Here is a 27,939-nt window from a genome sequence, read left to right as displayed (position 1 = left end):
AATGATCATTATTATTAGCATTATCATTATTGTTATCGTTATCATTTTCACTATTATTATTACTATTAGGGCCCACTGGGAAGGAGGTGATTACAATGTGATAAATTAGCCGACATGATGTAAACAAGGTTGACGCTTTGAAAGTCTGAGGATGTGTGAGGATGTGTGCTAAAAAACACAGCAGAGATGTGGTAGTCTAGTCGTAGAATTATTTACACATTTAGGGAACTTATCTGCAAACATAAAAAAAAGTCTGTTATAGCATCACTTTGAAAATATGGCTTCCCATGTGGAAAACACATCACATGTTGAATCACACATCACATGTGAATGAATTGTTGGATGACAACTAACTACTTGTCGGGTGGACCAATTTATGTGCACTGAAGAAAAAACATGAAAGCTAATACATCCTACTTTTCTCAGTATCACAACAGTATGTTATCTATGCACAGTTCTCTAGGGTGTGACTGCTTGTGATTTGTTCACTGACCATAAGAGGCTGACTTGCAGTTCTCGGAGGCAAAGTAGATGCCTTTGCCCACACGTCCTCCTGAGTGCGGCATGATCCGCAGGCCCCCTTTCAAGATGGCCGCCACCACAGCCACATTGGTGCCATGCCAGAGCAGTCGCCGGTTCTCCAGATGGTCATGCTGCTTGAACCGCTCGGCCTGTGAACAATCAGGCGTGAGATGCTAACTGATGGAACGTAACCTACGATGGAGTCAATAATGTGCATGCAATCATTTGAAATACTATCCAAAGTGGCTGATTCCATCCCCTTCTAGAAGAGGTGCCACCTGATGAAATTATCTGGCATGTCAACAACTCTCCCTCAGGCTATTCAAAAGAACCCCTGCTCTGAGCCCACCAATCTGCAAGCCCATATGCCAACAAAGTGGTCTGACCTGTAGAAAGGCCCAATGGTCTGGGCCTGGTTTCCCGAAAGCATCGTAAGCCTAAGATGGTCGTAAAGTCCCTCTTATGAATGTCTTAAGATTTGCCGACTGTTTCCCGAAACCATCGTAGCTTAGGAGTGTCGTGAAAACACTCGTACATCTACCAGAGTTCAGAGTTCTCATTACTGGCTAAGAGTGCCTTAACAGCTACTTCTCATTGAGCTCAGTGCAAATCAAACCAGCTAATAGGCTAATTGAAATAGCACTACGCCTATGTATGGTGAAGGGTATGTGATGATGTGGGGCTATTTTAATTCCAAAGGCCAAGGGAACTTTTATCAGGATGCATAGTATCCTGGATCCATGAAATAACTGGGCTTAAAAAATAAAAATCTGCCTGCCTCTGTGGGAATTTAACATAGGGGTGCCAATTAGGGGTCGACCAATGATCGGCCGGGCCGATTATTAGGGCCGATATTTAGCATTTTTATATAAATGTTATAATATCGACCCTTATATCGATAATTTTTTCCACAGATAAGCCGATATTGAAATGGATAAAGAATGAAATGCGCTACTGCGTCTCTCACTCCCTGCATTTGCTACTCTGTGGTCGAGAGCATTGGCCCGCCCACTACACCGTGTGATTTGTTAGTTAGCACGAATGCAGCTAATAATGATCGAAGACTGACCACACAGAAAATGTAGGGTTCTCATTGAGGCAGACTAGGCTTCAGTGGTACGGAGCTCTTTTTCAAAGGTAAGAAAGGTACCTTACATTGCTGAAGTTCCAATGAATCACAATCCTCTACACTGAAGTTGCAAAAACACCACCGACATCAGTATTGGCCCTGAAAAAACCATATCGGTCGATCCCTAGTGCCGATACTTATGACCCCTGTATTTTAAGGAAGAACATTATTAAATGATACATTATTCATTCACAAAGAAAATTGGTGTCCTTAAAGGTTGGATATTTCTTCATTTTTTTACTTAAAGCAACACCAAAGAGTTTTTTGTACCTTATTATAATGTTTCCAAAATCATTTCAGTGGTTCATCAACTCGTAACAGGGTGAACGGCACTTCTGCATTCGCTTTGCGGGCCTCTATTGGCTATAACCGCACTATGTAAGTTTGTCAGATCGGGTAGCGGATCTGTAGTTCGATGGAATGAGACATAAGAAACTACAAATTTGCCTTGCTTCTGATGTCGCAATACATCATACTTTCATTAAATCATGCAGCATACTCTACCGTGTCTGTGGACATCGTTATTTGCAAAGCCGGTCCTAGATAAACAAATAGCGTGCGTGCGACAGAGGAAAGCAGTGCACGCGTCTTTACGCTACGAGCATGTTCGGTAAACAGTCAGAAAAATACAAACGAACGATCTTAAGATGAATCGTAGAAAACCCTCGAAAGTGCGTGTACAGTGTATGCATTGTTATCGGGAAACCGGGCCCTGGCCTGTAGAAAGGCCCGATCCTCACCTCTGCTTCTCTCTCCACTTGCCATACATCCACAATCTTTGCTTTCCTGTAGCCGTCTGCTGTGGCATCCAAGTATTTTTGAATGACCTAAAAAAAGAGATATGCAAACATAACACTTGTTATTTCCGCAAAAACCAATGCAAAAGTTAATAATATGATAAGAATGTCTACCTGAAACTCCTCTGTATCGCTTCCTAATGTGTTGAGGTTGCACTTCAGAGACTGATAGTCCTTGTCTAAAGGATGAGGCACCATCTCCACCTCCTGAGGCTTCCCCGACTCTGCCTGCAGACTCTGGGCCACTTCAATATCTGCCAGAACCTGTTATAGCCGAGAGACAAACATACCAGTAAATATCTTTAAAGGAAAATTCCGGTATTTAGCACTTTGAGTCCCTTTTCTGGTTTGTTTTGGATGAATTAGAGTGGTGGACACCGAAAATGCAATGTTTTTTTTTTCAAATACTACACAAAACTGCAAACAGAAAAGTCTTCTTATCTCTTTTTAGACACCTGTGCTACAGTAGCAACCTTAGCTTATAAATAAAAGAATGATAAAATAAATATTAATACAAATTATAAAAACAAACAAAAAGCATAAAAACAGGTATGTGTGTGTTTCACACCAAATAAAAATATTTTCCTCTCATAACTTATTTAAACCTGGCAAACTTTAGGCGCCAGGGTTAAGAAAACAACACCATTGGATTTTGACATTAAAATGTAAAAAAAGCTTGAAAGTGGTCAGATATAAAGTCCTACTGTAAATGTAAAAAAGAGTATAAACAAAAGTTTATGAAGGGGGTAAATTTACCCATCTAATTTGCCACTGGATGGCAAACACTTCAAATTATGCACCTTTCAGTAAATACTGGATGTTGAACATTTTTGAGCAGGTTTACTTTCTTTTTTGTCATAAAACAGTAGGCCTAAGATGTAAACTAACAATAGTAAACTATTACTAGCCTATAACCACAAACCGTTATTATAATCCTACAATAAAGTACAGTAGCCTTGTCAAATCAGTTCCTGGGTGACTGTGTAGTTCTTCAGTCCTATTTTTACTACCCCTGCTTGTCTGTACCACGTCTATTACGGACTATCATCACGTTCGATTCACGCCCCGTGGTCCTTTCCGGATCCCACCCCAACTCTCTCTCTCACTCACTTCCTGTCATTCTCCACTATCCTGTCAATTAAAGGCATAAAAGTCCATATATATATATATATATATATATATATATATATATATATATATATATATATATATATATATATATATTATATATATATAAATAAAAAAAAATCTCCAAAAGGTAGATATTCTCCTTCAGAATCAGAATAGGTGAATAACATAGTCTACCCAAGACTTCATCACACGTGAACGTTTTTTCAACAGGTGTAGGCCTATTTCTGCTTCAATTTGTGCAAAACTGACTGCATCGCTTCCGCATCATTACAAACAAATGCACATCTTTGTGTTTCTCACGTGTAGCCTAATACAAGTATGAAAACTTTGTGCAGCGAATTTGGGGCTTGAATCAAAACTCTGGATGTCTAGCAACTACAGTAGTGGAGGAGAGTACAAATGGGATTTGTCACCGTACTTGGATCTATCGTCTATTTTATTCAGTGTTGTTGTTGGTCACAATTACAGTCTTTTTCAGTCGCTAACAAGCGTTTGTCTAACCAGTTGTCACATTTTCAAAAACACAATTAGCACAGCATCGGCCTTTTGTGGCCATACCATTCACACATTTCATGTCGTTTTCACACAATATGCAGTCAGTGAACACATTTCCACAATGCTTACATTTTCTTAACAAACAAGCTATACCTCCTAACAAAATTATGGATTGTTTTTGCAGTATTTACGAATGTTAACACACAACATCCCACAATAGCAAAAACAATATTCCAAACCTTAGATACAGTATAAAAACCTCTGCTTATGCTACCAAGCGGTATTATCCCATCGCCTTGGATACTGTAATATCAGATGCGATGTTGATGAAAACTTGTGGCCTAACCCTGAAGATCCCATTTTATCTGGGCTTTTTGCTGTTGTTTTTTTGTTCAGAATGCTCTTATGTTTCATGGATGTTTTGTTCACTGTAAGCAATACTGTAAAACTTTTTCTGTTCTATCATGTCACAACATGACTTAGAAAAACTCATTCATGCATTTATCTCCAGCAGGGTTGATTACTGCAATGGACTGTTCACAGGCCTTCCTAAAAAGACTATTAAACAGCTTCAGGTGATACAAAATGCAGCAGCTAGGACTCTAACAAAAACTAAAAGAACTGACCACATTACTCCAATTCTTAAGTCCTTGCACTGGCTTCCAGTAAGTCACAGAATTGACTTTAAAACACTATTGCTTGTTTATAAATCAGTAAATGGAGCAGGACCTAAATACTTGTCAGACATGCTTCAGCAGTACACACCTTCTCGTCCTCTCAGGTCCCAGGTGAAAAACCTGCTAGTAAAACCTACAGTTAGAACTAAACATGGCGAAGCAGCTTTTAGCTGCTATGCGGCTCAGCTGTGGAACCAACTTTCGGATGACATTAAAAAGGCCCCAACTGTAGCCAGTTTTTAATCTAGACTTAACTGTTTTAATCTAGACTTAACTGTTCTCAGATGCTTTCTGCTAACTGTGCCGAGTTACAAATTCTGAATCTGCCTTGATAATTATTCTACTTTGTCTTTTATTACTTTTTTTTACTACTTTTGCCTTTGTTTTTGCTTACTAATTATTCTTTATTTTTAAATGATTTTACCTTGTTTTTTATGTTTTCTTTTTATTATGATCTTTACCTTTTAACTATTCTTTGACTATATTGCCCTTCTATGCTTTTATTTGTTATTATTGTTTGGTTTTGTTTATGTAAAGCACATTGAATGACCTATGTGTATGAAATGTGCTATATAAATAAACTTGACTTGACTTGACTTCTATCATACTGTAAACAGTATTTCTACTGTACCTCCTGTAGTAAACAGTAAAGGGAAAAAAACTGATTTGCTTTTTACTGGAATGCTTTTGAATGTGAACATTACATGTGTTTGACTGCATGTACCTTGTGAAGTGAAAACAAGTGTTATTCTTTGACAGAATAATTTAATTTTGAGTCAGATTTCCAGTGTTTTGGTAAAGTTAGTGTGTGCAGAGAAAGATGTGTTAGTATATATTTTAACAAAATGTGTTTTTGAGAAGAAAATTATCCATTTGGTCAATTGTGTTTTGTAGGTGTGAGTCTGTGTAAAGAGTTTTAGAAAAAGTATCTGAAGTATGGGTAAGCGCTTGTTAGCGATTGAAAAAAACTGTAAAAATACCCTCAAGGGCCGAATTACATTATTATTTTGACATTGGGTTGCGGGCCGGAATTGGGCCGGTAGTTTGAGACCCCTGGGCTAAACTGTGTTTAAGAATGCTCTATTAGGGCTGTTCTTAAAGGGACACCAGGCAAGCCTGATGTTTTTTTTCTCTACGAAACTCCCCCTCGCTCGGTCTGAAGCTCTTTTCCTTTTCTTTGCGTCTTCCGTCAAGGGTTTTTGCTGCTTCTTCGCCGGCTCTGCCATTATACACACGTTTGCCACAATCTCTAGCGTTTCGTTAGCCTGCCTCTGTGCTGTAAACTGATCCTGCTTCGGTCGGCAGGTAGGATACACCGAACTTGCAAGTGGGATATTCTTCCTACAGGCAGTAGGGGCGGGCGAGAGAGCCTTCATTCGCCCCGTAATGAGACATTTAACCATATACCGACTTACGAAGATGATTAATTAACATGAAAACGTTGCCTGGTGTCCCTTTAATGGAGGCTCAGGGCAAAACAACCTTACCAGAAGCATCTCCTTCTTCTTTTCGATGACTTCGGCGTCGCAGATGACGGGTGGCCTGCATCGGCCAAAGTTGTGGGGGATTATGGTGAAGAAGTTGGACGAGAGCTCCTCCAGACGCTTCTGATTGGAGCCACTTTTCACCGCCTCCTCAATCTGCTCGATGACCTCAAATCCCTTCGCTATCTGACTCTTGCTGAGCTTTCCCAAGGGCATCTTCTTGATATCTGTGAATTTACATCAGAACATTGACACAGCTGAATAGCTAAGATACAGTACCTAGCTAGCTTTGTATTCTGGGCATTCTGAGACGCATTTGACCACTGCTGTAGTGTATACATGTACACCAATACCAATGCATTCTGAAGTGAAGAAAGTTGCTAGGTCGGTAATCACCTAATAGAGGATCGCTCAGACAATGGCAGAAGAACTATGAGTGAGGAAATGTTATGAGGTTATGTGCCATCAAAATTATGTTGGAAACATTATGCATTAAGGTAAAAAAAAACTGTTAAGGGTGCCTTTAAACAGGATGTCATCATTATTTGTGCTCCTTCTTTTTTGGCAGTCCTAAAAAGGTATGTTAAGAGTAAAGTGAACAGGTTGACACGAAAACACGAAGTCCTGCCTATGAAAAATCTGTTTTATTAACAGGCGTTTTCATTAATTACTAGTTCATCTACCTGGCTGTAGAGTTGTGCAAATTAAAATCACCCAGTTAAGAGAATGGTTGGAACTATATGTTATGACAGTTGATAGGCCTTTCCACCAGCAGAGAACCAGTTCTGTTCTGGTTCACCGTCCAGATTTTGAACCATTTGGAGCATTTCAAAGAAATAAATAGTTTGGAAGTGGAACCTGAAAATTTGGTTTAGAGCTAGTGCTTTTAACGTCACCCAAGACTGTGCTTATGTGCGATGTGCATAACCTTTGTTTATGTAGTCGTGAGACGTGACAACGCGTGTGCATTTCAGGCGGCATGCCTGAAATGCGTTGTCACGATAAACAAATCTTGCACACAGGAAGAAAGCTATTCTTTTTAGGTCTTTTTTACATTTTACTTTATTCTCAAAAAACAAACGTTTGCATCATGTAAAACAGACCTGTTGGTTACCCAACATAATAAGAAATTTAAATGTAAAGCTTCCAATGCATATCGCCCCCATGTGTCCGAACCCGAACCGAACCCGACTACAATTTCTAAATATTTGTCCGAACCCGACCCGACCCGTCGGGACCCGTCGGGCTTGGGTCGGGTAGCCACACTCTAGTGGGTATCATTATACAGCTTCATTATATCATTATATCATTATATGCATGCAACACCCTTTGTTGACAAAACATACTCGACCTTGTGGGATTAAACAGGCTCTTGTTTGCCTGTTCACTAGATCTCACACCACAGTTAAAAAAATTCTGAACAGTCCATGGCAGTGTACATCAGTGAGCACGGTTCCATGCAGCCAATAAACGGTTTCAAATTTGAGCCCGACCGATTTATCGGCAGGCCGATATTATCGGCCGATATTAGGCATTTTCCAAACTATCGGTATCGGCATTTATAATGGCCGATAAATTAATATTTTAAAAATAAAATAAAAACGGACGAAACACCCTTCAACCATGTCATGAGTGTTGGCGTTGTATAGTTTGTCCACCAGAGGGCACTCTACACCGTCCCTGCTGGCAACCCTAGTGTATAACGCGCCACACATCCTGCAACCTGCTGATCCAGCCAGAGTCGGGCAGAGAGAACCAGTTATCCGCGAGTGAGATCATCAGTGAAGTGTGTTCATGGTGATTTGGTCACGAGACATACATTGCTTGAAATAACAATTAAAAGAACATCCCCGTCAGTTCTCTTAACTCAAATAAGCCTGACAAAATTCGTGAAAACAATGTCCAGTTTTGCTGCTGTTAAATAAGCCAAGAGTGAAGCGGAATTAGCTAGTAATTACGTTACGTTGTTACAGTGTAGTTGACTGTCTGTCCTTTTAACTTTTGACAATGTGACTGAAGATGTACTTCTTTAATAGGGAGGGAAAGTGAAAACCAGCGCCCCAAGTGGTTGCGTTCCTATCGAAGAGCAGCTCCAATGTTAAGTCATATAGACCTATTTTTTAAAAAAATATTGTGAAGCCAAATCAGTGATGTTATCCACCAAAAATATTTTTCAGTGTCTATACAGTAATAATATTCTAACTGTGAAAATGTCAGACCCTATTTTGCCTTATTTAAGAAAATCGAAATTGCTCCTTTTGTTTCATAAAGAACTACAAAAGAAGTCATGTGACTTTACCCTTCAACGTTACTCACGGTAGCATGGTTTGTTTATTAGCCTGGTTAGCATTGACACTTAACACTTACAGCTAGCTCTTCATGTGAGTAGAAGCACAACACCAGTTATCCTGACATAAAGGTCATCACCACGCGGTTTACATCACGTTCCGTTATTACAAAAATATGTTAAGCCAGTTAAGAAAATTGCGTATTGATCAGTTAGAGATTAAGCGCCCAAACATGTGACGTCACATGCAGCTGTAGTTCCTTATCACCGTGTTACGACAAAAACTCAAAACAATTCAACTGATCCTAAAAATAAGGTATGACCACTTGAAGCAATAGAGGTGACCCCAGTGCCTAACATATGGAAGGCATTCAATTAAGATCCCAATGTGTACCGAGATATATTTTTTCTAAAAAAAAATAACATCCACTCCGCTAAACTCTAGGAACGCAACCACTAGATGGCGATGAGATTACTTTCCCTCCCTATAGCGTGACAGTTATAGCAGTGAGACGTATCATCAAAGATTGTTAAGGCGGAGCAAGATATTTCATCAGGATAATCCCCCTTTATGCAGAGCAAAGGCAGCGACTGCTCCATTGAAGTCTATAGGCATAGCTCATAATTTAACCACATATGTTAAGGTCTTGGTTCTATAGAGTTAGGAATGTGAATTTCGGGCACGTTTTCATGATCCTCAAACCCTTCTGAACATTTCAGGTACATTTTTAGCATTTTTGAGCATTCCAGTCTGGAGAAAATCGACTTTATATCAGGTGTGCGCCGGTTATTTATGCCGCTGCTGTTGGCCGGTTGCAACGTAAGCTCATCAATACGTCATCGACACGCCTCTTTATGCAGACAGGATTCGATCCCCATTTTGCGCCCATAGACATGAACTACGACGAAGTATCTTGCTCCGCCTTAACAATCTTTGGTATCATCTCTCCCCGGCCTGTTATTTTGAAAGCGTATGCAGAGAATGTCTAATAAGAGGAGAACCTTCACTCTCGGAACGCTTCCGGTGTGGTACTGCATCTAGGGGCGCTCGCGGGCGAGTCCAGAATGAATGGAGGTCTATGGAGCTGTACCCGTCAAAATCCACTTTTCTCGGGATATAATTTTTTTTCAAGTAATTTGAATATTGTATTCGAAAGGAGAGGCAAAGACAATACACTTGGTTGAGTATTATATTTTTTAAAGTCACTTCATTGTTCTAAAAAGCCTTTCAAACGTGTCAATGACGTCATTCATTAGCATGATCATAGCATAGCATAGCATCAATGCTAGCGTGTTATGGGCAATAACGACCCAACCTGTAAGAAAACGAAAGGACATGACTCCCGGATTATTTCACTTTTGATTGATAATCCATATCCATTTTGCGAAAAATAAAATATGAGGGTTTCAGTTGTTAAATAGGTGAAAACAATAAATGTAGCCATGTAGCTCCATAGGACCCCATGTATTTTGGACTAGTGTTGTCACGATACCAAAATTATGACTTCGATACGATACCTGCCATAAATATCACGATGCTCGATACTGAAACGATACTACGGCGAAATCCTAAGATATCTGGAAAAGAAAGGACTCATACCTCCTCCAAGTGTATGGAGTCATTTGTGTTGAATTCGGTGCACTTTTGTAGTGTGCAGGTCAATTCTGGGTTCTAAACTTCTAAAATTCCTACATAATTATTATTTTTTATAGTCAGTAAAATAGTAGGCCTACTTTGTGTGATTAAGTCCTTTATTGTTTGTTATAGTTCATTTACATTGTGTTGTGTTTTAGCAATAAAGTAGCTTTAAATAGCCAAACTAGGCTAGATCAAGGTCAGTGTTGAAATTACTGCATGCAACTGCATGAAATTACTGCATCACTAAATGCTATGCAGAGGGGCCTAATCTTTAGGCCATCTGATGTACAGTATTGATGGGTTTCATCAGGTCCCTTTCCACAGGTGTACAGTATTAATCAAGCACCATGCAGTCTGCATTGATAATCAAGGTGCTTGATTTTATACACCTGTGGAAAGGGACCTGATGAAACCCATGAATAGGCTACCCTAGGCCTTTCCGTGTTCATGGGATTTCTTTGACAGTTGCAAAGGGAAAAATGTGAGGATAGTCTTCTTTGCGCCCAGTGTACAAGTACGACGTTCCAACCACTCAGGTCTTCGTCAGATAGGCCTACACCATTACCTGTTGCAATATATCTGTGTGCATTCCTACATTACGTCTATTTCTTTGATAACATGATTTGCTACCACGTAACAATAAGCCGCTATTATTATTAGGACTCAACACGCGGTGGTAATATATGCTGTGGGCTTTAATTAGCACATTTCGGGTAGCCTTTCCTACATCTGGGCAATAATTATTGAACAAATTGCAGTTTACATGCCATGCCTAATATTACCAGTAGTACTGACCGAACATGAAATAGATTGTTTGGTAGTGTTGGTAATGTTATTCTGGCGTGAACATTGCGCTTTCATCACGTTAGCACCCTATGATTACAACTCGTTATGTCTCGTCAAAATTCATTGATGAAGGAAGGTTCGCTTTATCCCAGAGAACCATACTCGTTTCACTTAGGCTAGACTAAAACAGGATAGAAGAGAAGAACTTGGCACTAACCATGTAGTTGTGTTTTCTATAGCATATTTAACCTGTCGTTCTTTGAACTCTTTAAAAATGTTGGGATATGTCTGCGAGGTGTTTAGCCAAGTTCCATGCGTAGCCTACTGCTTTTAAATGACTTCAAACATATTTTACAAACGGGCCTCTGTGTACCTGATGGCTTGCCTTCACTATTCGCGATGTATCCGAAATAGTTCCAGATTTCACATCACCTTTTGTTTTATCCACCAGGCCGAGGAGGACTGTCGGCAAAGAACTATGTTTACGTTGCTGCGCGCGCACTCACTCAGAGCTGCCTGCTTGACACGCCCACTTGCCTAGATGCGTGCAAGGAGCAGTGAGAGCAGCAGTTCACACAGACACAGAACGTTATTATTTTAATAAAGTATCGATTCTAAAAACGTCGGAAATCGTATCGTTTTTTGCGTGAAGGCATCGTGATACCTTTTTAGTATCGATACACCGTGCAACACTATTTTGGACTCGCCCGTGATCGCCATCTAGGTGAACTCTGGTGAACTGCAGCCAAGTTCGGTTTGTATGGGATTAATAGAGAGTGGGGAGGCTCTCCGTAGACGGGCTCTGGCGTATGTTTTACAATTTGCAGTATGACGTTATCCATTGCTAAATTAGGGCTCATCATAGACTAGCTAACCACAAAGCTATCTAATTCCATGAATATCAGTGGAAGACCGCTAACGTTAACATTAATGAGCTTGGAAACCACAACGAATTTATTCTGCCTAAATAAAGTAGGCTAATGATTTATAACTAGTATATCTAGTCCCTGCATTGTAAAATGTAAGTTAGACGTGCGAGGAGTGAACATTTAGACATAGAGAAAAAGTATCAAACGTAGCTTGTGCAAAAAGTAGCTTGTGCATAAAAGTTAGCTTTTCTTTTACACGTGTGTGAAATCCAATGACGTCAAGTGTGCGTTTCAGACTCGTTCAGCCACAGCATTAACGAGTTACATAATGGATTTAGATCACTAAATAGTAGGTTTTAGAAGGCAGGGAGCAACTGATGATTGAAAATAGTTTGATGTAGCTTGATGGAAATTATTTTAAAAGTGCAGGTAAAGGGATAAGCAAGCTGACATTGTAATTATAAGGTAGCTTATAAGGCAATAGGGACTAATTATTACACACGCACACTCAAACATTTAACAGTGACCTTTATCTTGTTTAATGATAATACAAATGATTATGATAGTAATAATGTCATCATTATTTTTTGTAATTATTAAGTCTTAGTTCAAAGTTATATTTATGAAGCTTACTAAGTCTTTTAATACTGGTAACTTTGATTTGGTTGTTGTCGTTATTATGTTTTTGTTCAAAAGACTAAGTTTCATATCTTAAGATTCTATTTTTATACATAGCCACACCTTATTCTGATTGAAATAAACTGAAAAAGGCCATATTTGGTTTACTAATAAACTGTTTGCACAGATGCACACCCTAGCATATGCCTGTTTTAAACAGAATATTGGTTCATGAAAACACCTTAAACGGAAAATACTCACAGAAGGAAGAGTGTTGTAGGCCTGCGCATGATCACTCGCACATAATTATAATTCTGTGTGAATTAAGCAATCAACCAATTGTCTCATAGTGAAACAACGCATACACTTTTAGAAAGACGAGGAGATAAACTTATGTCTTGCAATCATGCAAATGTCATGGAGTTCATCAACAGGAGAAAATGTCGTAATAGCGACGATTTTAAAAACTTATTGAGGCTGGCTATCGACATACGCCTGAACAAGTGAAATACAGGTGGAAGGCCCTGAATGTTGTATTATTCAAGCAAAAGAGGGAATTCCACCAGCGGAGATTTACGTCATGATGTTGGGAATCTATTTGTGGGCTGCGTCGCTGACTTATTCGGAATAATGTCGACTGATGTAAACAGGAATATGCTCAAAACGTGACATTCTACTTGCATGTAAACAGATTAAACAGAACATTGTCATAAATGGAATTTGGGCAATAAACTGATTGAAAACGGTTTATTCCCGGCATGAAAATGTGCTCAATGTCTCACATCATACTTCACTGATAGGACACTATTTGTCCAAATGATGAACTGCAAGAGAGCTCAGCTGTCACCACAAGAGTTCCCCCAGTTTTTGTCCCTCTCTTGTTCATCATATATCTACTCAAATAGCTTACATGCGACAGAGGAAAACTGCTTTAGTGTTGCTTTAAGGCAGGTGTCTGATTGCTAGGCCTTATTACAAGGTCATGTGACTTAGGCCACCCCTACCAGTTCTTATTTGCCTGATTGAAGATCTGTTGAGATGGAAACGTTGCCTTTTTAGAATAAATAAAGTATCTCTTGGAGCCCATATACAGTGTGCATCTCCTTCTCTCTCTCCGACACATTTTGTCTGGCACCTGTTAAAACATATTTTAGATGTGCGCACCCGCTTCCACAAATACCTCTATGTCCTAGGGCCAAGGATGTGGAGATCTTGGGGGTTGACTAGTTGGGATCACAGGCTGTCCTTGTTTATGTTTTTGTTTCAAGTTTCCTATTAGAAACCTTCTTTTTGGAAGGGAGGTGTTACAACCCCCTGCGCCCTCATCAGGTTCTGTGTAGTCAGTGCAGACCTGGCGGCGTCAATTAGTTATTAAGCACCCTCAGTATGGGCATATTCTCTTTAACATCTCCCTCTTTCTTTCTTATTAATGACAAAGGCATCGCACGGATACATTTAATTTATCTTTCTTTCCCCTAGACATTTGATTACATATGTTTATTATCTTTCATTACTTTAAATAAAATACCCTTCGGATAAACTTAATTCTGTTGTCTGCCTCCATTTTATGTTATGGCTAAGACCAGCCGTAACACACCATGTATTATTTCTAAACCATTTAATTCACTACAGGAATAGCATGTTTGAAAAGGCACGTCACTACTGTCATAAACAGCAGACAACAATGGGCAGAACCAAATTTTGTTAAACTTGTATCCACCAATACCAGGAAGCCAAGAGGATATAAAAGCACACCCACACAGCTTGCAATCTATTCCCAGAGTCAGAGAAGACAGACTGTCTCTAGTTTGCAGAATATTTGCCAAAAGCCGTGGACAATGCTGCGAGTAAGGTGTCACAGAGATGGTAGCAGGGGGGCTGAAGCAGCCCATCTGATTGGAGCTATGGTTAGTATACACAGCAGTACCATATTTTATTCTTTGGTTGGATATATTCAAACATTTTACAGGAACTTAAGAAACCAATGGTCGGAATTTACATTGCTGAACAACAATTTAAAACAATCAGGTATATGCCTAATGTATATATTCATTCAACTTATTTCATTTGATTGTTCAATTGTTTTTTGATAAACTCTATTTTGCTTAATTAAAGTTGCTGGATCAGCGTTAGCAATGCACTGCTGACTGACAGTAAATAGCTGGTAGTCGCAGCTGCATGTGTACACAGATGTGAGCTATGAAGGAATTGCGCATGCATCAATTTCTTGGAATCATAATTTACATATCACAGTTTGACTAAAATGTTTCACCACCATATGATTTCTTTCAAAAAGTTCCAATTCGTTTAGAGGACTAGACCACGGGTCAGTTCTTGACATGTGCATGTCTGTACATGACTCGTAGGCTATGTGATGGCCACAGCTGAAGATTTCAAGAAGATTCAAAGTTTCACGGCTGGAAGTATGTTGTGAGAGCTGTAAAGAATGTGTGCCTCTGTTCTATCCAGATTGGCCGCACCATGTCCGGTTGGGTGCAGAGGGCTTTCCAGAGCACTTCCAGCTCAGCTGCTCCGCCACGTATTGCAGTGGAGGAACCTGCTACTGATCTCGCACCCCAACAGATCCCGGTGTGCGCCTACAATGAATGGGACCCATTGGAGGAAGTCATTGTTGGACGACCCGAGAACGCATGTGTCCCTCCATTCACTGTGGAGATCAAGGTAGTGACCAAGCTTTGAATGCATTCAAGATGCCACAGACCCGGCACAAGGCAGGTTGAGGTTTTCTCATTGTTTCTCTTCAAACAAGACCACTTACTTTGCTGCCATATTTTGACAGGCCCACACTAATGAGAAGTATCGGCCCTTCTACCAAAAATATGGGGGCCAGCCTTTCCCTAAGGACCACTTGAAGAAAGCTGTTGCTGAAATTGAGGAAATGTGCAATATTCTCCGCCATGAGGGTGTTACTGTGAGAAGGCCAGAACCCCTTGACTGGTCTTTCGAATACAAAACCCCAGATTTTTCATCTACTGGTAAAGTTAAAACTTTTTGTTATACAAAATGTATCCAAAACACCATAAGTGTTGCCTGTTACACAATGTTCTGACTACTCACTTCCCTGCAGGGATGTATGCTGCCATGCCTAGAGATATACTTATTGTCATTGGGGAGGAGATTATCGAGGCTCCAATGGCATGGAGGTCCCGGTTCTTTGAATACAGAGCGTATAGGCCTCTCATCAAGGAATACTTTAGGAGAGGGGCAAAGTGGACCACAGCTCCAAAACCTACCATGTCTGATGAGCTGTATGATCAGGCATGAAAGTTTCAATACAAAGTGATCCCAGTCAAAAAAAAACAATACATAGCTTACATATATGATGAAAGAACTGTAATCATTTTAACCTTATTTAGATTAAGTTGTCATTGAAAGATATGGTAGTTTTATGAACATTCTTATTTTTGTATTTCCTTTATCCTTAATTCCTATCATTGTGCATAGGACTACCCCTATCGCACTGTGGAGGAAAGGCACAAGCTAGCAGCCCAGGGCAAGTTTGTGACCACTGAGCATGAGCCCTGCTTCGACGCTGCTGATTTCATAAGGGCTGGGACAGATATCTTTGTGCAAAGGAGTCAGGTTTGTAAATGATTTCCACTACAATTACGAGTAAAGGGTAACCTATTGCAGTGTACCAACAGCTTGCACTAGTTTCAGATTTTCACACAGTAAATTTGATGAACTGATAAGGCCATTTTTCCCCCCAACAGGTTACAAATTATATGGGTATTGAATGGATGCGTCGTCACCTTGCCCCGACATACAAGGTGCACATCATTTCTTTTAAGGACTCTAATCCCATGCACATTGATGCCACTTTCAACATTATTGGTCCTGGCCTGGTGCTGTCCAACCCCATTCGCCCATGTCACCAGGTGGGTACAAGTGGAAAACATTCATCAAAGTGTTATCTTTTCAGGTGTGCGATGAATCTCTAAGCTTCACTGGAAGGCATGTTGGATGACTTTTTGGCCGATTGCCAATGTTGGACTGCAGGCATCTTTTTTTAGTCCATGAAGGGAATTAGCCTATTACTCTTATTGCAAAGAGTAGCCTATTACTCATATCGCAAACAAGTTTGTGTAGTTTCTCCAGGCTACATGGAGGATGTTCTGATGAAGAATCTATTGTCACCATCATTACCACAGCCAATTCAGAAGTTCAAATTGGACTATTGGGAAAAAAAATAACTTCAAGATGGTCAATTGCATTATTGCATTCAAAGACTCAAATGTGGTTAAAAGTAACAAATACTTCATGCTCATATTTCAAATGTAGTGGAGTCAAAAGTACAGTATTTGTCTTTCAAATGTAGTAGACTAAAAGTCACAAGTTTAAAAAAATATTAATGCTCAAGTAAAGTACAGATAACCAAAAATCATACTTAAGTACAGTAATCAAGTAAATGTACTTAGTTGCTGTTCACACGTTTCCGTAGCAACCAATTTTCTGTTCTACACAAACCAAATTTACAACGTGAAATACTATGCCAGACCAAAGTTTTATAGAAAAGGAAAAGTTTTTTTGCAAATTCATAAGCAGTTTGCCTCTCCGATGATTGAAGCAATTATTGAGAATAGATTGTCTTCATTTTTTATTAAAAAAACTGAAACTAACGTGGTGTAAACCACTGTCGAAATGGTGCAATGCTTCCTGAATGCAATCATCAGTCAGAGTCTCATAGCCTACTTGCCGATTTTTTTTTCAGGTTTCTAAATAAATTCCAAAAATGTTTTAAAAAGTGTCCGAAGCCACCCCGGTTGACAGTAATAACGTAATGTAATCAGAACAGATTAGGCAAATGTACTGTTACGTTATAAACTTTATCTTTCATACTAGCGCAAACTTTTTTTTTTTAATACCCCGGAAAAATACATAATGTAATTTATGTGCTCCCAGAATTATGTGGTGAGAGATCTCCCAGAGGTAACCCATTGCTTAAGTCACATACCATGCTACAGCAAAGCTGTTTGGACATGCAAATGTGCTCCCATCTTGTAGTATAATGTTGCAAGACTTTGCAATGGAAGCTAACTGAAACTTCTCTCTTTCAGATTGAAATGTTTGAGAAGGCAGGCTGGACAGTGGTAAAACCCCCAACACCTCTGATTCCAGATGGTGGGTTTATAACGTGATTATAAATAATTCAAAGTCATCATTTACAGTTGACTTTGGAGTAGATTCCCTGTATATGTCCTACTTTTGTTTTAATGGATATTGTCATGTAATCATTGCTCCCTTGGTAGATCATCCTATGTGGATGGCCTCAAAATGGCTGTCCATGAATGTCCTGATGCTGGATGAGAAACGAGTCATGGTTGATGCCAATGAGACTACCATCCATAAAATGTTTGAGAGTCTTGGTAAGTTTAAACGACTTCCCTCTGTGGCAGAATTTTACCAAAGGTCTTTTGTGGTTCTAAAGATTTAAAATTCATTTCTCCTCCAAAAGGCATTAAAACCGTCAAGGTGAACATCCGACATGCCATGTCCCTTGGAGGTGGCTTCCATTGCTACACAACTGATGTTCGTCGTCGTGGTACCCTGCAGTCTTACTTCCATTAGCCATGCCAGAAAGTAGCAGTTGTTATTGAGCTTTGAATGTTATCTAAAAAATAATCAATGATAATTGTTTTTACTCTTACTAAAAAGGCCTAGACTACTGTAGGTTGATTTCACAAAGCTGTGTGTTGAAGCTTTTGCAAGAATTGACGTGAGAAACAGCAACAATAATGATGTCGACTAGGAGCATGATGTTCCTTATAATTGATACTTCTATTGCAGTGTGAAGTCATTCTTCCAGTAGAAACTAACCTAGTTCTTAAAGTTCTTATTATTTGATACTTATGTTCCGATAAGTGATGTTCAGATGGCAAATCATGTGTTGTATGACATTAGAAATGTTCTTAATGTCCTTGGTTCTTAAATAACCCATTGTATTGACCTAGTCATGTGTGTGTGCAGAGACGGTGTAATGATACAATGATACAATGAGATTATGATACCATGCGAGGTATAAATGTGTGTGTGAGAAACAACTGTCTCTTGGGGGGAGGACTGTAGGGTGCTCTTTTTTTTTTGCAATTTTTTTTTCCACTCCTAGGCAGATTTCCACTTACACTTTCCACTTGTGAACACCTGGCTGCTCATTACCTCCTTAATTTCAATAGAAGCAGTAAGAATGTACCAATTTTTCACACACTGCTTCAGTATTTTGGCTTATTATAAAAATGACACGTCATGTGTTATTGGTAATCTGGTTGTATCGCCCTAATTTTAAGACCTGGTTAGGATCAGATGATTTTTTTATTAAGTCCTGACACCATAAAAAAAACATAGAATTGAAAGAGGGTGTACTTTCTTTTTCACATTTAGATATATTGAGATTAAACAGCTAATCTGCTATTGATCAAAACTGAGGTGATGTGTAATATATGCATTGTGATATTATGGCTCATATTAAAACAATGTAAATGGTTCCCACCTAGATTCATGGCCTCCATGGCTTCCTTGAACATTTGCTGGCTGAAGATGAGCTCAATCAGCTTCTTTGTAGGAACATCCAAGGTGCAGGGTAGGACATTTTTTGACACTTTTGATTGGGGCGCATCAACCGTATCCACCTGTAAAATGCATATATGACTCCAACCATTAAAGAGTAGGTCTCCTAACAAAAGCAAATGACTATTCTTCCTTTAGACAAGTTAAAACATATTTTTTGAAGTTCACCACTAAGGCAAATAATACTCAAGATACATACCTTGATCTCAGCGTCCTCATCCCCATCCACTTCAATCAATGTATATTTTCCCGGGTGAGTGACAAAATTTTGCCGATCACTCCAGTTGTTCTTTGTTTTGTCTTTGAACTTCTTCTCAAACTCTTTTATAGCCTTATTCACATCTGAGAAGGGACTAGATAAATTGAATGCACCTTGTTCCCCCTTTGTAAAAAGAGAACAAACAGGCTTCAACAATTTAAGCTTCAGATTTTATTTTGGATTGAGATTTTGACTGTTATGGCTAATCTTACATTCCAGGGAAAAATGTTTAATGGCTACTTACCACTCTGCCCCACCTTGTCCAGCAGTGGTATGACTTTCCTGATGTTAGGACTTGAATGACATAGAACTTGTTGTTGTTATTGCCAATATTGGTCTGATTGAGCATGCAATCATAGTCTTCATGCACCTGGAAAGTAGCAAATCAGGCAAAGATAGTGTTACACTTCCTGGTCCAACACTGCAGACAGTAAATGCTCTGCAATAATGACAGTATCAGTTTACTGAACTCTGAAGGACAAGATGTATATTTGGATACATATCAGAAATGTGAAGAATGAATTTGTGAAGATGCACCTGACTATTTCATGCAAATGCTTTCTGTGCATTTCTTACATTCAGAACAAACACTATACTAGATAGGCCTAGGGCTGTGTGTATCTGGAGAACCTGAATAACAATATGTATTATAATACAGGGGTAGGGCTGTGCAATTAATCAAATAAATGGATTAATCGTGATTATGACTTCCAACGATTTTGCTACATTCAGTTTTATAGCAATGCTCTCCATTGTCTTGAGTTGTCATGTGCATTACCTTTTTACATGTATTTTACATGTATTTTTTTCTGTTGGATTATATTTAAAATTCAATTTAAAAATGTCAAAAATGTAAGTTTTGAAAATTACTCACTAAGTAATTGTGTTTTAATCACATATTGAACAAAATAATCGTGATAATGATTCTTTCTAGCAGCCCTATACAGGGGTTACAATTTAATATACTAAGACACATTGTGACAATGTAAACAAGACTACAAGGTATTACTTTTCATGCAATCAGAAAAATTGGATCAACATTTGCATTCATCATTCCCTGTAACATCCATTATCATAGCATGAGGCACTTTTTTTGCAATCTGAGCAAAGGGATTAACATCCTATGTCTACAGTATATCAGGAAAAAACAAACAAAAACAAACAAAAAACAGTCGTTTTACAAATCAATAGCCTACAGTGTCACAAAACATAATACCACAGTACTCAAGTGTGCCCAATATTTTCTATCCTGCTGAGCCGTCCTACATAGTGGCGGCAGCCTCACCTCCGCAGATATGTGACAGCAGCCATCAACCCTCCTTTGGCTTTTCTGCTCTGGAGCTGCTGATTTCAAAGCTTCTTTGGCGCTTTGGAAGGCGTCCTTTGGAGCCTCTTCCTCTACCTTGACCTTCTTTCTCCCAGCCTTGGAGGATGAGGCTGCTCTTCTCTTTGGTGGCATGGTTCTTTCTTACTTTCAGTAACTAGATCATATGAAAATGAAATAATCATGGATTCTAGCAAGTGGGTTATAATAGAAAAGAGGAAATAACAACTGGCCAGTTTATGTGTCAGCTTCAGATTGTGAAAATGATGCTCAGAGGTCAACAATATCATACACAGACCTGGCCTATGCAGGTTTGTCAAGCTTTACTGTTACATGTACTGAAGTTGGCTGTGTTATTGCATTGCATGTAATTGCATTGCATGTAAATGCAATGGTCTATTATCACTGTTCTTCTTATAATTACAGTGCATGAAAATGCACTGTACTGTTATTCCAAGGCTTTTTCTTCTGACTTATTCTTCTTCTTCTAACGCAGTTAATGCAGCATCAACCGTTTAACGTAGAAACTTTATTCAAACTATGTTACGTAGGTCTTACTTAGGACATGTGGGCTATGTATTTTTCAGCTTTGTAACTTTTAAAACTATTAATTAAAAACTACTCAAAATTTCCCCATAGACTTAACATGGGCTGATGACATCACAATAGAGCCGTTAAGCAATTAGAATCCTATGCCAGGTGTTCCGGCCACCTGGATCAACTGCCAGTCTCAGGCTTTAAGCATACAAACTGGCCCTATTAAGACTACACATCCTGTTCAACTGCTTCCTCTGCCAAAAACTGTTTCAAAATAAAAGTCCTCACTACAATATTTCACTGTTAAACAATTTAACCCTTTAAACTACTGAACTTTTTAACTGTTCAGCCATTGTAACTGTTACTTGTCATCAACTATGACTCCTACCCACTGTAGCTAGTTAGCATGGTTAGCATAGTTAGCATTGCTAACATTGTTAGCATTTTTAGCAAAACTGCTAAAAATGATTAGCTAAGTTAGCTAAGTAACATGGTTAGCATTTTAGCATGCTAGTTAACATAGTTAGCATAACTGCTAAAATGATTAGCTAGGTTAGCTAAGTCACATGGTTAACATAGTTAGCATGTTAGCATTGTTCACATGCTAGTTAGCATAGTTAACATATTTTTGCATTTTCATGCACTGTATTTCCTTCAGGAAATGCTTTTCTAGTTATTATTCTTCTTCCGACCAAATTTGACGTTCAAAGGCTCTAAAACCACTGAACCGTTTGACGTCATTCAAACACTCCTACAAAGGTCTTGTAACGGACAATTGTACAATGTCTTTTTACATTTGTGAACTTTATACTTTTTGAGATATTTACGATAAAAGAGCAAGAAATTCTCATAGAGTTAACATTGACCGCCGTAGCGGCAACTTTTAGCATTATGACGTGACCTCCACCTGAAAGCAATCAACAGTAGCAGAGCTACCTGAAGCTGTGAATCTGCTGAACGTCTTCGGCTGCTGTGCCGTGGTCACTTTATTTGCTCGTGAAACTCTCATTCAGAGGCACATTTCTCTAATTACAGACAAGGTAAGTGTTCCGGTTTTTGGTATTTGAGTCATTTATGTCGTCAAACATTATGTAACGTTTGCGTTATATATGTATGAATGTATGAAACATATAAACTACACTAACGTTATAACGTTAGGTAACGTTAACGTTTTAACATTAGTGAAATAGGCTAGTGGACGTTAGCACCTTGCTACGTTGATTATGTAAGGAAACCCACTGTTAATCAACGTTAATATGTCGTCAACGTTACAGTGACCGGTTAGCTGTAGGTTTCGATAGATAACGACAATCAAACGTAGGCCTAATGCACTAACATTAACGTTACATTTGTTCATTAGGCCTACTAACCAGCAGCGTTTTAACTAGAACGTTAACGTAAACCAGAGAAGTAAGTAGGCCTACAGATACTATGGCTCTGATTTTATTCGACATCAGGTCACTTTACACGGGTGTATAGAATCAAGCACCTAGAATAGATTATGAATGCAGACTGGTGCTTAATTATACTGTGTGAAGGAACCTGATGAAACCCATCATGGGTGTCATGAAGGGCATGAATAACGTGACTCATTGTTGATGGTCATAACGTTATAGCTTCCACCGTTCACATTTTAGTTAAAGCTAACAAATATGCTCCTGTTTTTATTTTTACCAAATTTGTAACGTTGTTCACCGCTTGTTTGTGTATCAAATAGCCCATGGCTACGTTTTAATTCTATGCTCCTGATTCTTACGTAGCCTAAGTAAACACTATCACGGTATGCTATCATAGTTCGTCTATTGATGGGTTTCATCAAGTCCCTTTCCACAGGTGTATACAATCAAGCACCTAGATTATGAATGCATTTGGTGCTTGATTATACTCCTGTGGAAAGGGACCTTATGAAAGCCATGAATAGGCTACTGTTAGGACAATTGCAGACATTCCTTGTATTGTTTTGGCATAACTGTTAAACTTGTTTGCTTTTGTCTTTTAGGTTCCAGACCAGACCAGTGGTGATGACCATGCATGACATTACGTGTGTGCTTGTCTGTGTGCACACCTGTCAACCATACATCTCTGACAATGTTGCTAGCAACATACTAACATACATTCTTACAAACATGTAACCATATCTGTGCACATACCATTTAACCATACTGAGACTTATCTGAGATCTACACTGAGACATTCTGAGAACTATATTGTTGTGTGAGGACTATACTCACTAACTATATGGAACATGTATACCTGTGAATCATATTTGTCAACCATTTATACCTTTGAATCATTCCTGTGCTGTAACATCTGTGAAACATAGCTATGCTGTTAGACCTCTCTTTTTAGACCTGAGCTGTGCTGTGTGAAAAATAAGATTCTAACCTAAGTTCTGTCTAAAACTGATCATCTGAAGGGCTGACTCTTTTATTCTTCAGTGTATATATCACCATCAAATTTGACCAAATACCATTAACTGAGGCCTCTAGCTGTTGCTGCCAGTTCAGAGTTACCACTGATAAATAGATCTGTCTTAGGATAATATGATTGGCATTATCAAGTTATATATATATATATATATATATATGAATTACACACAACTGTGATTTTTACTTCAAGCTTACATTGGTAAGTGTTCATTAGTGTATTCTGAGTATCATTCTGCTGTATTAAAACAAAGAATGTTGATCAATATTGAATTGACCTAGCCTAGAAATCTAGACGCACCCTAGCGGCGGCAAATTAATTTGCTCAGCCTGTACGTCTAGTATCAAACCATAGGGATTTCTATTGGCTGACGCCGTGGACTTCATCCAATCACAGCGCTCTATTTTGTTGTTGTTGGCTATGGCTAACGAAGAGCGGTTGTTTGAATCGGCTTTGCGTCAACTTTGGAGGAGTTGGACTTGTGCTTTTCTTTGAAAGTTGAGCAACACAATGCACTTAAGTAATTCCTTTCGAAGAAGGATGTATTTGCCGTTTTGCCGACCAGATACGGATATGGTCGTAGCGCTGGCCTATTGCATGCCTAGGCAGTTTGAAAGACAATTCTCTGCCCGCCCCTTGGATTAAGCGAGGTAAATGGTTCGATTCCAGACTATACATTTCAATGATATAGGATGGCCCGCCAGGCTAGAATTGACCATTTATTTTTACTGACTGTCATATACTCTAAGCTAACATCTAACCAAGTAAGTGGTTTTCAAGAATACTGTAAGACTGTGTAATCTGAATAATCATACTGTAAGTAATATAATGTTACACAGCAGCTTTTTTGCATTTACATGCAATGGTAATTCCCTGGAATTCACCCTTCGCTAAGTCCCGCCCTCCTTAGTTACTGTTGCTATGCCTGACAAGCTTTAGGACCCTGCACGTCTATTACATAGGGGGAGAAGGGGGATTTTTCAATGAAATGTAATTTACAGACATCGTACCACACTGAAAGCTAATATTTTGACACTAGCAACCTACATCTGTCCTCTGTCAAATACAGTTGGAATTTCATCTCTGAACAAAACTGTTCATGAGTTATTTAAGCAGAAGTCGAATGTGCGTTTTGTTTCATTCGACTCTCCTGGTCAGAATTAATGGAACAGGCATGGGGGACGAAAGAAACATACCATTTAAGCTATGTACTTCCCACAACTTCAATATTTGACAACATATCATGAATGGTACTTCAAATAGGTGTTATTTTAAATAGATTGCTGATGGGCTATACATCTTGGTGAATGTCTGTTAACAACTTCTTGCCGTTATCATGAAGCGTGTATCTCGCAGTTATGGAAATATCATGCAATATGCCATTTTTATAGTTAGAACAATATGTGTTCCCAATTATATCATGTTTCTATAGTGTAACATGTTATTTCACTGTGTCTTTACGTGGGTTAGGGCACCACACATCCAAATAAGTGCCCTTCGTGACCCACAGGCCTTCAGTCTTCAGGTTAACATGGCAAAACTCGAAAAGCTTGTCAGACCTCCCGTGCCTAGTGACGGGTTGCTAAGCCACGATTGGCCTGTGGCGGTTTTCGGGTGTGGCTTAGCGAAGGGTGAATTGCATTTTCTAGTTAAATTATGATATGAGTTTGTAGTCAGCAATGGCCAGGAGGGTTAAGTCACTTGCTGTGCCATCTGTCACATTTACACCATGTGTTTGTATATTAGATTAAATAAGCTACCATGCCATGCAACTTATTCAACCTCATGACATTCACAGTATGAAGCCAATATTGTTCAGCCATGTCAAGGTTTTTGGCTTGACCAATTTAAAATGGCAGTCTATAGACAAACTTTTTAATGTAGGGCCTATCATACACATTCTTTCACTCAAACATGCGGGAATTTGTGGGCGTAGGTAGGCTATGCCATGCTGTTTGAGGTGCAAACAAGCGCTGCATCGCCATTGAGATCACATAGTAAGGAGCTGGCTCAAGGGTTATAAAACTATTTTGTCGTGTTTGTATAATGAAAGCGCGGTTTTTATAGTCATGTCATGTGTGTCCACTTCTGGCTCCTTGGCTATCAATTTGGCAGCCTAATAACGGGCTATTTTACGTCTTTAGAACAGTAAACATATCGGAGGTGTCAAATGTTGAATTACTCCAGTCTATATTTTTTGACGTTAATCACTCCTATGATGTATTACTATTGCCTATCCAAAGTAAACAGATGTTTCTAAGTAAACTGACCAAAACCCCGATATTATTGTTTTCACCAAGTGGTCTGTGACGTATGTTTGTGTGAACAAGTTTGTTAGCCTATAGCCTAGTATTACATAATTGATACGCGACACATTATGTCAATGTGTTTATTATTGTATACAGAAAATAGAGAGTAGCCTAATTCGTGGGTCCTTCACGTGGCTGGCTGGACAGATGCTTAGTGATTTCCGTAATATCGATTGGTCAGTAAACTGGGCAAACAATCTTTGAACTGGGCTTGTCTTGTCTGGACGTGTTCAGTATGACGTCATGAAAAAGGCACCAAGCCAAACCGAGAAGCAGTCAGTAGGCCTAGCAGCTACAGTTAGTCTAGTTGTCCTACAGAATGATGCGATTCCCTGCTAAACTATCAGTGTCATAACATCGTGTATAGAACATATTTTCTGTGACAAATAGCTGGTAAAATACAGCCAGCTAGCTACAATCCTGTCCTGTCACCCGCCCCCTCCAGCTCCAGCTAACGTTACTGATAGTACAACCGAGCATATTTGAAAGTTTACTCGGCTGCATACAGCGATTCATATTGTCTGGTATGTGGTAAAATGCACCTACCTTAAGAGAAAGTACGGTGATTTCTGAAGATAACCTGAAAATAGTGTTGCACCACGGTTGTTGCAGTCAACTAAATCTGGAAACTTGCTTCCGGTTTTGATTTAACGTTCGGTTCGTTCGGTCCTCGTGTGCCTAGACTGTGTCCAATCAAAAGACGCAAAGTCTGGGAAACACGCCCTTGTGTTTGCATTTGCAGCAATGCATGCAAATGATCTATGGATTTAAAGGGGGACTTGGCAACTATTTCAACGTAATAAACCAGTTTAGAAATCATTTGGATGGTTAAATTACCTATTCCGCTGAAAATGGTGACTTTCCCCGCTGCGCCTAACATCCTCAGGCGGAAAACCAACCTTGCAACATTGAGACTACCGTCCCGGAAAGAGTGAGAAACAAGAAACTAGTTTTAAATCGTGTTTCTTACCTTGTAACATCCACATAGTTCTGCCAAACTTATGCTAACCGTTCGCTAGCTTGTAAACAAATCCATGTGCTTTATCGTTACCTTTTCCCAGAGTTTGAAATAGCATAATGCACAATTTCTCCAGCAGAGGGGGAAATCCTGCCAAGTTTCCCTTTAACTCTCAAAGTAGTCAAGAAAGAGATCAGATGATTCCTGAGTCATAATCAAACTTTTGTATAGTGAAATAAAGACTACAGGACTGGTTATTAAGATGAAGTTGTGTGCAACAGTGATAGGCTATGAACTAGCCTGGCTATGTTTAGGTCCTCTTGTCAGTCACCTTTTCTCAAAACTTGTTCACATGCAGCATGTTAGGCATATCTCTGAGGATCTTGCTTGGACTCACAACAGCATAAGCCGGGAGACAAAGTCTCAACTTTTTGAGTAGAATTTGATGTGCAAAGCAAAATCCTCAATGGCTTCTCCAGATCACAATCAAGACCATGATCACCAGCTCCACCACAGTCTGGTTGTATGCTCAACGGTTGTAAAGCCATGCAAAGCAGGTGGTGGGAGAAGCTGAAACCCATACAAACCATTAGGTCTACAGGAACAGCCTGCTGGAATACCTGGTCAGGAGGGCATGTAAAAGCATGAGGAACAGTTGCCACCTCCAACATTATCAAACTTCTCTTAATATTTTATTGGGGCCTTTTGCCTCAGAGTGAAGATTGATAGGAAACGAGTGTGAGAGAGAGATGGGGGTGGCATTTGGAAATATCTGTGGGTCAGAATCAAACCTGGATTTTCATCAGCACTTGAACTCGAATGTGGTTGAGATGTGCTGTGCACAGAATCTTAGTCAAACTCAGCCTATCAGAAACAGGAGTGAGAATGCAAGAACGACAAGTTTTTATACACACACCTTCAGGCTTATGAACACTCATACCCCTTCCCCCAGTACTGCAGGCTGCCCTTTGATCTTGCAACGTGCAAAGATTGACCCCATCCTGCTTGCACACACACACATACACGGCACGCACATACTGTACATGCAAGTGTACAATACACATAAATACTGTCACTCCTCAGTGTCCTCATGTACTGTATGGCAG

At 39.3% G+C, this 27,939-nt stretch overlaps 2 protein-coding genes across 2 annotated transcripts in view; one reads left to right on the top strand and one right to left on the bottom strand.

Annotated features, from left to right (window-relative positions):
• Positions 1 to 26,574, bottom strand: part of parp3 (poly (ADP-ribose) polymerase family, member 3) — a 28,776-nt gene extending 2,202 nt beyond the window's left edge. The window contains exons 1-9 of the mRNA XM_042089049.1: positions 26,422 to 26,574; positions 20,564 to 20,759; positions 19,523 to 19,648; positions 19,219 to 19,401; positions 18,943 to 19,081; positions 6,239 to 6,462; positions 2,563 to 2,712; positions 2,392 to 2,478; positions 494 to 671 (exon numbers count right to left, since the gene is read on the bottom strand). Coding sequence (XP_041944983.1) covers positions 494 to 671; positions 2,392 to 2,478; positions 2,563 to 2,712; positions 6,239 to 6,462; positions 18,943 to 19,081; positions 19,219 to 19,401; positions 19,523 to 19,648; positions 20,564 to 20,737 — 1,261 coding nt within the window. The 5' untranslated portion in view covers positions 20,738 to 20,759; positions 26,422 to 26,574. The remainder of the gene's footprint in view (positions 1 to 493; positions 672 to 2,391; positions 2,479 to 2,562; positions 2,713 to 6,238; positions 6,463 to 18,942; positions 19,082 to 19,218; positions 19,402 to 19,522; positions 19,649 to 20,563; positions 20,760 to 26,421) is intronic.
• On the top strand, positions 14,187 to 19,134 carry LOC121706920 (glycine amidinotransferase, mitochondrial-like). The gene is made up of 9 exons (XM_042089061.1): positions 14,187 to 14,341; positions 14,904 to 15,116; positions 15,235 to 15,430; positions 15,523 to 15,713; positions 15,900 to 16,037; positions 16,169 to 16,333; positions 17,513 to 17,576; positions 17,705 to 17,821; positions 17,911 to 19,134. The coding sequence occupies exons 1-9, from the start codon at positions 14,273 to 14,275 to the stop codon at positions 18,021 to 18,023; spliced, it is 1,266 nt and encodes a 421-aa protein (XP_041944995.1). The 5' UTR covers positions 14,187 to 14,272; the 3' UTR covers positions 18,024 to 19,134.
• Positions 26,575 to 27,939: the final 1,365 nt, after the last annotated feature.

The sequence above is a fragment of the Alosa sapidissima genome, chromosome 4 (genome assembly GCF_018492685.1).
Source record: "Alosa sapidissima isolate fAloSap1 chromosome 4, fAloSap1.pri, whole genome shotgun sequence".
Lineage (NCBI taxonomy): Eukaryota > Metazoa > Chordata > Actinopteri > Clupeiformes > Clupeidae > Alosa > Alosa sapidissima.
This window is presented reverse-complemented; position numbering and strand designations above follow the sequence as displayed.

What these genes read in the sequence shown, in the direction of transcription:
- LOC121706920 (XM_042089061.1), top strand. Translation starts at nt 14,273, where the DNA reads ATGCTGCGAGTAAGGTGTCACAGAGATGGTAGCAGGGGGGCTGAAGCA. An exon ending in CCCAGATTTTTCATCTACTG is followed by an intron (nt 15,431 to 15,522) that starts GTAAAGTTAAAA and finishes ACTTCCCTGCAG; the next exon opens with GGATGTATGCTGCCATGCCT. An exon ending in CCATTCGCCCATGTCACCAG is followed by an intron (nt 16,334 to 17,512) that starts GTGGGTACAAGT and finishes TCTCTCTTTCAG; the next exon opens with ATTGAAATGTTTGAGAAGGC.